The following is a 7,402-nucleotide window of genomic DNA, read 5'->3' on the forward strand; positions in this document are numbered from 1 at the left end:
TCGTAAGCTTTTTAGGACTATGTAATTATAAGATAACAACAATATGTCGTTCTATTTTTCTTTTTTTTCTTTTTACATTTTCATACATTTCAATGCAAAATTTATCGTCAAATTTCAGAATCTATCTTTCTTATAAGATTCTCAATAAATATTTCGATATATTAGATTTTATATAAACATTAATTTATATTAATTTTAATAGGAGAAAACTCGAATTGATATCGAAGAAAATTTAAATCATTTATCGATATACATATACGTATATATAATATACCTATATATTTAAATAACTTTTAAGCTGTTTTTTTTTTGTATTCCTGCAATTAAAGTATCGTACATTTATTTAAATTATATTTTAGAATAAATTATTAATATTATAAAATAGAAAAAGCAATCGAGTAATAATATTTTACATTTATACATAATTAGGTACATCTCCTAGTTTATTCCTGATATATGCAGAAAAAAATGATTGGTCGAGGCAGACATGTTGCATCATCGAAATCTGGGTACATTCTAGAAACATGAAGCTCAATATCGGACAATAAATAAATGCTGTATTTTAATAAAAAACGATATCATTTTATAGTAAAAAATCTTCATGTAAAATTTGTCTATATATAACAGATTTCAGTAACACAGAGTCTAAGAATTTTCTAGATTTTTTGAATGAAATTTAAAAGGTTAGGTTAAGGATAGAGTAGGAAAGGGTGGGGGTAGAAGAGACGTTCGTGTGATTGCGCCAAGTTCTCTCATATCTTCTCGTTCCATTCGTAAGACAAAGTGCGGTCACGCCGTGCCGATTTTCAATTACTTTTCACAAAGCTTTATCGACGTTTCTATTTAAAAGTCTTTTCTCTTGCGAAATAAAAGGTAAATAAGTTCATTTAATAATTTCTATTTCATCTATAATAATATAATATATATGTATATAGAAAATTTAATCAATCGATTTAAACCGGCCGGAATTTGGGTAGTATCTATCTTCTTTCTATGAATAAGATTTTTTTCTAGAATACGGTTAAATTATTTCATTTAGTTTCAAATAAGTTATATTTTCTCTTGGTAGACGCATAAAAGTTCTTTAATGGCTTAGGTAATATTTTTAAATATCTGTAGGAAAGATCATTTATCAGTACACGCGGCATTTACATAACCGCAATTGGGCTTGAATAAGAATGAATTTATAATTTATTAGAGTTCATAGTATGTACATTTATCAAGATTCCTTTTTATTTTTTCGTAATATTCTTGGCTTACTTTGGAGCTAAAACATTTCTCAATTCTGTTTTTTTATCTTCTTTTTTTTTTTTTACTCCGACATTTAGATACTTCACAATATATTTTTATATCGTATTTTATTTAATCTTCTTTTGCATTTTGCTTGTATGTTTAGATGTACAGATTACCAAGCATGATGCGCTCCGTAGCTCTGCGCCAAATGCAGTTACAGGCGCGAACTTATGCCAAGGATGTTAGATTTGGTGCAGAAGTACGAGCACTTATGTTACAAGGTGTAGATATTTTGGCAGATGCAGTAGCTGTAACAATGGGTCCTAAAGGACGTAATGTTATCTTGGAACAAAGTTGGGGCAGTCCCAAAATTACCAAAGATGGTGTTACAGTAGCTAAAGGAATAGAATTAAAAGATAAGTTTCAAAATATTGGAGCTAAATTAGTACAGGATGTTGCCAATAATACCAACGAAGAAGCTGGAGATGGAACTACAACGGCTACTGTTTTAGCGAGAGCAATAGCTAAAGAAGGTTTTGAAAAAATTAGCAAAGGCGCCAATCCTGTCGAAATCAGAAGGGGTGAGAATATCATTGCAATCTTGATATTAATTTTATTATTCATTTTGCGTAATTATAAAATATCTAATAATATAATATATTCTCGATTGTTTTAGGAGTAATGTTAGCTGTAGACAAAATTAAAGAAGAATTAAAGCATTTAAGCAAACCCGTAACAACGCCAGAAGAAATTGCTCAAGTAGCAACTATTTCTGCTAATGGAGATAGCGCTGTTGGAAATTTAATTTCCGACGCCATGAAAAAAGTTGGAAAGGATGGTGTTATTACTGTTAAAGATGGGAAAACCCTTCATGACGAACTTGAAGTAATAGAAGGAATGAAATTTGATAGAGGATATATTTCTCCATATTTTATAAATTCTAGTAAAGGTGCCAAAGTAGAATTTCAAGAGGCATTGTTACTCTTTAGCGAAAAGAAAATATCATCTATACAAAGTGTCATACCTGCACTGGAATTAGCAAACTCTCAGCGTAAGCCGCTCGTTCTAATCGCAGAAGATATAGATGGTGAAGCATTATCAACTTTAGTTGTCAATAGATTGAAAATAGGGCTCCAAGTAGCTGCAGTGAAAGCACCTGGTTTTGGTGATAACAGGAAAGCGACTCTACAAGATATGGCTATTGCCACTGGTGGTATAGTTTTTGGAGATGATGCAAATCTCGTTAAATTGGAAGATGTACAGTTAAGTGACTTGGGCCAAGTTGGAGAAGTTGTCATTACGAAGGATGATACGCTCTTTTTGAGAGGTAAAGGAAAGAAGAGTGACATAGACAGAAGAGTAGAACAAATTAGAGATCAAATTGAAAATACCACGTCCGATTATGAAAAGGAAAAATTGCAAGAACGACTTGCGAAGTTAGCATCGGGCGTAGCAGTTTTAAAAGTTGGTGGAAGTAGTGAAGTAGAAGTCAACGAAAAGAAGGACCGCGTTCACGACGCGCTTAATGCTACTAGAGCTGCTGTGGAGGAAGGTATTGTTCCTGGAGGTAAGTTTATTCTATTATTTAATTATATAATTAATTTATATCATTTCAATATTAATTTTATCCATTATTTTTTAGGTGGAACTGCTTTGTTAAGATGTGCTCCAGCATTACAACAATTAAAAGCATCCAATAGCGATCAAGCTACAGGTATTAAAATCGTAGCAGACGCGTTGAGAATGCCATGTTTGCAAATCGCACAAAATGCAGGTGTTGATGCTAGTCTCGTAGTTGCAAAAGTCAGCGAAGGAAAACTTGGTTACGATGCATTAAACGACGAGTACGTTGATATGATAGAAAAGGGTATTATCGATCCTACCAAAGTTGTACGCACGGCGCTTACGGATGCAGCAGGAGTTGCATCATTATTAACGACTGCAGAGGCAGTTGTAACTGAATTGCCTAAAGAAGAAACTCAGGGTGGGCCTATGGGTGGTATGGGTGGCATGGGTGGTATGGGTGGAATGGGAGGTATGGGTGGAATGGGTATGTAATTAAAAGACTGAATATCCTACACAATTGCAATTGAAATCCGTAGAATCAGTTCAAATATTAAGTTACCGTTTGAACGATTAAAATAAAGAAGAGGTAAAGATCAATCTCATGATGACCCACGGAGTCATAATAGTACGTTCCATTGTTTTTTTACGCATTTGTAAACGTTACGTCAAATACATACACATATTTCTGAAAAATTACGAAGGTTCTCTTTTTATCAAATAATTTAAATATAATGCAAATAGCATACGCTGTGGATAATATAATTTGTGTATAAGAATATATTACATTGTATGTACCCAATGTCAATGCTCAAAAGATTTGAGTATAAAAAATATTTCAAGTATTTTGTGTCTATACAACTTTTATATTCTATTTGATTATTTTGGTTATATAATTCAAGCGAAGAGAATAAGTTTTTAAGATCTGTTTTAAATAAAAATTGTACCCTATATAACATTGAAACACACACGTAACTCGAGATTAATCATCGTCTTGTGCATAAAATTTGTATTTTCATAAATAAGAACAAAAGTGTATGTAAAAATTAATGCCTTTAAATAGTTCATAATCTCTGTTTTTTTTTTTGTTAATGCTATTTCTTTTTTTTTATCTTTTTCAATATCATAGTTTATTTTCACTTTTGTAATTTCAATAAATACAAAATTATTTTACATGTTTCCTCAATAAATCCTGTTGTTTATATACTATAAAAAAGTTGTCTTACGTGTAATACTTAGAGAGTAAATTCATTTCATTCATTGTACATGCCATGATTTGTAATGCTGTCATACAAGTATGAAGTAAATTTTATTAGGTACTTGTACGTAATTATATGATTTTTAATATATCGTAACGCGTACAAATTAGTTATCTTGTGTAATTTTATTTTTACATGGGCATGGAAAAGTAAAAATTCTGTATTTTAAATATATACAAAGTCGAGGAAAATAAATGAAATTATATCAATCTATTATTACTGGATAAGAACATTTTGTGTTACAACATATAAAAATATCTTGTGCCTTTCTATAGGAAGTACACCATTGTCATTACATTACATGTTGCAATTTTATTTCTTTATATTTCTTATCCAATTGCCATATCATTAATTAATATATGTTTTAATAAAAGATACATTAAGAACAGTGAAAAACAGGCGTCTAAAAAAAGAAGTATGGGCCATTGGAAAAGAAATATATGATATTAATAAAATTTCTTCAATACTTCATTTGGACCTAGAAATATCTGATGGAGAATCGTACATCTAGGCACTCGGTATATCAAATGATTTAAGCACCAATCTTTTCTATTTCATCCGCATCATCTGCATCGAGGTAATGTATCTTCTTTCCAAAATGTTTTTCTATGTCGTTGCATAACTGCATTGCGTGGGATGAGTCTATTAAATTAATAGCGATTCCAGATTTTCCGAAACGCCCCGTTCTACCAATTCTATGTAAATATGTTTCACAATCAGCTTGACGATCTTGATCCATTGGTAGATCAAAATTCACAACTATAGTTACTTGCTCCACGTCGATACCTACAAATTTCATGATATATAAATGGGTGTAAAAATTTATTTCTCGCATCATTTAATTAAAATTTCACATACCTCTTGCTAATACGTTCGTTGTAATAAGAACTTTTTCCAGGCCAGCTCTAAATCTATCCAATACAGAAATTCTTTGTTCTACGGTTAATTCTCCTGTTAATAAAGCTACTGCATGACCATCTTTTGTCATTTTTTCTGCTAACCAACTAGCTGTTTTTTTGGTCTAAAAAAGAAACCATCATTTAATATATATGACCAACTATTATTATAGTTATATAACCAATAAATACAAAAAATGGAATCATACGTGACAAAAAATAATAGCTTGACCAATAGTTATAACACCATAAATATTCGTAATAGCTGCATATTTGCCATCTTTGTCTTTGCATTTAACGTAATATTGTTTAATATTATCTAAACTTTCTTCTTCTTTCATCAATCTTATTATAAGAGGATTGCTAACTATGATTTCAGCAAACGACATTACTGCACTCTCATATGTTGCTGAAAAAAACATCATCTGGCATGTGCGTGGAAGTAATCTATAAATAAATATAAAACAAGAATTAAATATCATTTTCTACTTTAGAAATGTGCATTATGATATGTAATATATCAAATATGTTACTTGTGAATACGAATACATTGGTCTTGATGGCCTTGTGTTGCTATCATTACATCAGCTTCATCCAGAACAAAAACTGAGATTTTGCTTAAATTAAAGGCTTTAAATTTCACTGCCCAATCTAAAACTTTTCCTGGTGTACCAATAATGATGTGATCTGTGATTTTTGTGCCACGAGGAACTAAAATTACGGAACTCTAATAAGTAAAACTTGTATGTTTTAAATGAAAGTTACGTTTAAATGAAGGATATTACTTTCTTCCCCTCTAACGGCATATTTCAACTTAATTTCAGGACAAAAACGAGACATTTTAGCAGCAACTTCTCCAGTTTGTATTGCTAATTCATATGTTGGCGATAAAGCAAGCACTTGCGGATAATCCTTAGTTGTATCTACTCTACTTAACATAGCTAGTACAAATGCCGCAGTTTTGCCAGTTCCAGATTGGGATTGTGCAATCATATTATGAGGCCTACAAATTTGTAATAATTATTATTTCTTATAGTTATGTTGATTTACTTTGTATTAGATTTGATCTAATGTTTGTTAATTTATCATATTTTACAACTTACGGATCGGCAAGCAAAGCTGGTAGCGCTGTTTCTTGAATCTTTGATGGTGCATTAAAACCCATCGCATAAACTCCTTTCAATAATGCAGGTTTACTAAAAATATATATAAAATGCTATATAAGTAATAATATTTTATAAACATCTTACATACACACATAGAACTATAATTATGACTTTAGAAGTACATATAAGACACATTATGAGACAACTCACAGACTAAGCGCTTCAAAAGATTTAACGCTATATAATGGAGATGACGGATCCTTCCTCTGCACCTCTATACCTTTAGTCGTTTCCACCAATCCTTTTCGTATAATTTTTTGTAATAAAGACTTTTCTGCCGGTGAAATCTGTTCGTCTGCACCATCGTCGCTCTTAGAATCCTCGTTCGAACTCGTTAATGTTTCTTTTGACTTTTGATCTAGATTAATATCTGTTACCTGTAGAGAGAAATATGAATTCTTATAGATAAGAATTTAAAACAACCATATTTAACATTATGCATGTGTAGTAATGTATTAGGTTATTCTAAGCTTTAATATTAACTATAGTTGCAGTAAAATGTTTCATTGTTATATTTAATAGATGGAATAAACAAAAAGAGTATGGTTATACCGGTGTTTTATTACATGAGGATGACATTACCTTAGAAGCTAATTCATCTTGTTCCTCAGCAAATTTCCCCCAATCAACTTTGGCAGAAGCCATTTTTGTATGGACACTTTGCTAATATCGAACAATAAAATGAAAACTTTATAAAAATAAATAATAGACGATTATTATTGTAAAGTAATGTTGTGAGCGGCATAAGCTATCAGAAGTCAAGTTTAATCGAATCATCCAAGAAATATTTCAGTCGATACATATGAACTTTCTACTATTACCAACTACTGCTACCAACCGTTTTTACACGTCTGTTTTTACATACCGAATATACTCCAATATATTATATATATGTAAATCTATTGTTTAGATTTTCTTATGGAAAGTCACTTAAAAGGTGCTTTTTCATTAATCGATACGATTTGATAAATAACAGAAACACGCTTTCATTTAAATGCGATGGCGTTCTTATAAATCGGCTATAAAACTATAAAAAAATGTCGGCCATTTTTTTCCCCAAGACTTTTGTTCGATCCACGTGCAACGGTGCATTATAGTTATATATATGCTAATCATTTATAGGTTAAATACAAAATGAATAAAAATTTATGAACATTTATATTTTTTATGCATAAATATTTAACGTCATAATTAATAGAGATTGTATGCATGTAATATATTCAAATGATTAAAAAAAAAAATAAAATATATATATATATTTTTACAGAGAGAGAAACTTATAAAA

The 7,402-nt window shown here is 30.6% G+C and overlaps 2 protein-coding genes across 2 annotated transcripts; one reads left to right on the forward strand and one right to left on the reverse strand.

The window, feature by feature from the left end:
- The first annotated feature begins 714 nt into the window (after positions 1–714).
- Positions 715–4,002, forward strand: LOC106791225 (60 kDa heat shock protein, mitochondrial). Its single transcript, XM_014756723.1, has 4 exons — positions 715–873; positions 1,397–1,814; positions 1,910–2,800; positions 2,876–4,002. The coding sequence occupies exons 2-4, from the start codon at positions 1,397–1,399 to the stop codon at positions 3,289–3,291; spliced, it is 1,725 nt and encodes a 574-aa protein (XP_014612209.1). The 5' UTR covers positions 715–873; the 3' UTR covers positions 3,292–4,002.
- On the reverse strand, positions 3,894–7,170 carry LOC106791226 (DEAD-box helicase Dbp80). The gene is made up of 9 exons (XM_014756724.1): positions 6,983–7,170; positions 6,700–6,780; positions 6,268–6,494; positions 6,055–6,147; positions 5,737–5,954; positions 5,485–5,662; positions 5,161–5,398; positions 4,914–5,076; positions 3,894–4,841 (listed from the first exon to the last, which is right to left on the reverse strand). Exons 2-9 carry the CDS (start codon positions 6,760–6,762, stop codon positions 4,588–4,590), a joined length of 1,434 nt encoding a protein of 477 aa, XP_014612210.1. The 5' UTR covers positions 6,763–6,780; positions 6,983–7,170; the 3' UTR covers positions 3,894–4,587.
- Between the last annotated feature and the right edge of the window lie 232 nt (positions 7,171–7,402).

Source organism: Polistes canadensis, unplaced genomic scaffold (assembly GCF_001313835.1).
Source record: "Polistes canadensis isolate GaletaPanama2010 unplaced genomic scaffold, ASM131383v1 scaffold_292, whole genome shotgun sequence".
Taxonomy (NCBI): domain Eukaryota; kingdom Metazoa; phylum Arthropoda; class Insecta; order Hymenoptera; family Vespidae; genus Polistes; species Polistes canadensis.

Coding starts and splice junctions, on each gene's coding strand:
- LOC106791225 (XM_014756723.1), top strand. CDS start 1,397: ATGTACAGATTACCAAGCATGATGCGCTCCGTAGCTCTGCGCCAAATG. Junction 1,815..1,909: donor TCCTGTCGAAATCAGAAGGG/GTGAGAATATCA, acceptor CGATTGTTTTAG/GAGTAATGTTAGCTGTAGAC. Junction 2,801..2,875: donor GGAAGGTATTGTTCCTGGAG/GTAAGTTTATTC, acceptor ATTATTTTTTAG/GTGGAACTGCTTTGTTAAGA.
- LOC106791226 (XM_014756724.1), bottom strand. CDS start 6,762: ATGGCTTCTGCCAAAGTTGATTGGGGGAAATTTGCTGAGGAACAAGAT. Junction 5,955..6,054: donor CCAGCTTTGCTTGCCGATCC/GTAAGTTGTAAA, acceptor ACAAATTTGTAG/GCCTCATAATATGATTGCAC. Junction 4,842..4,913: donor AACGAACGTATTAGCAAGAG/GTATGTGAAATT, acceptor TGAAATTTGTAG/GTATCGACGTGGAGCAAGTA.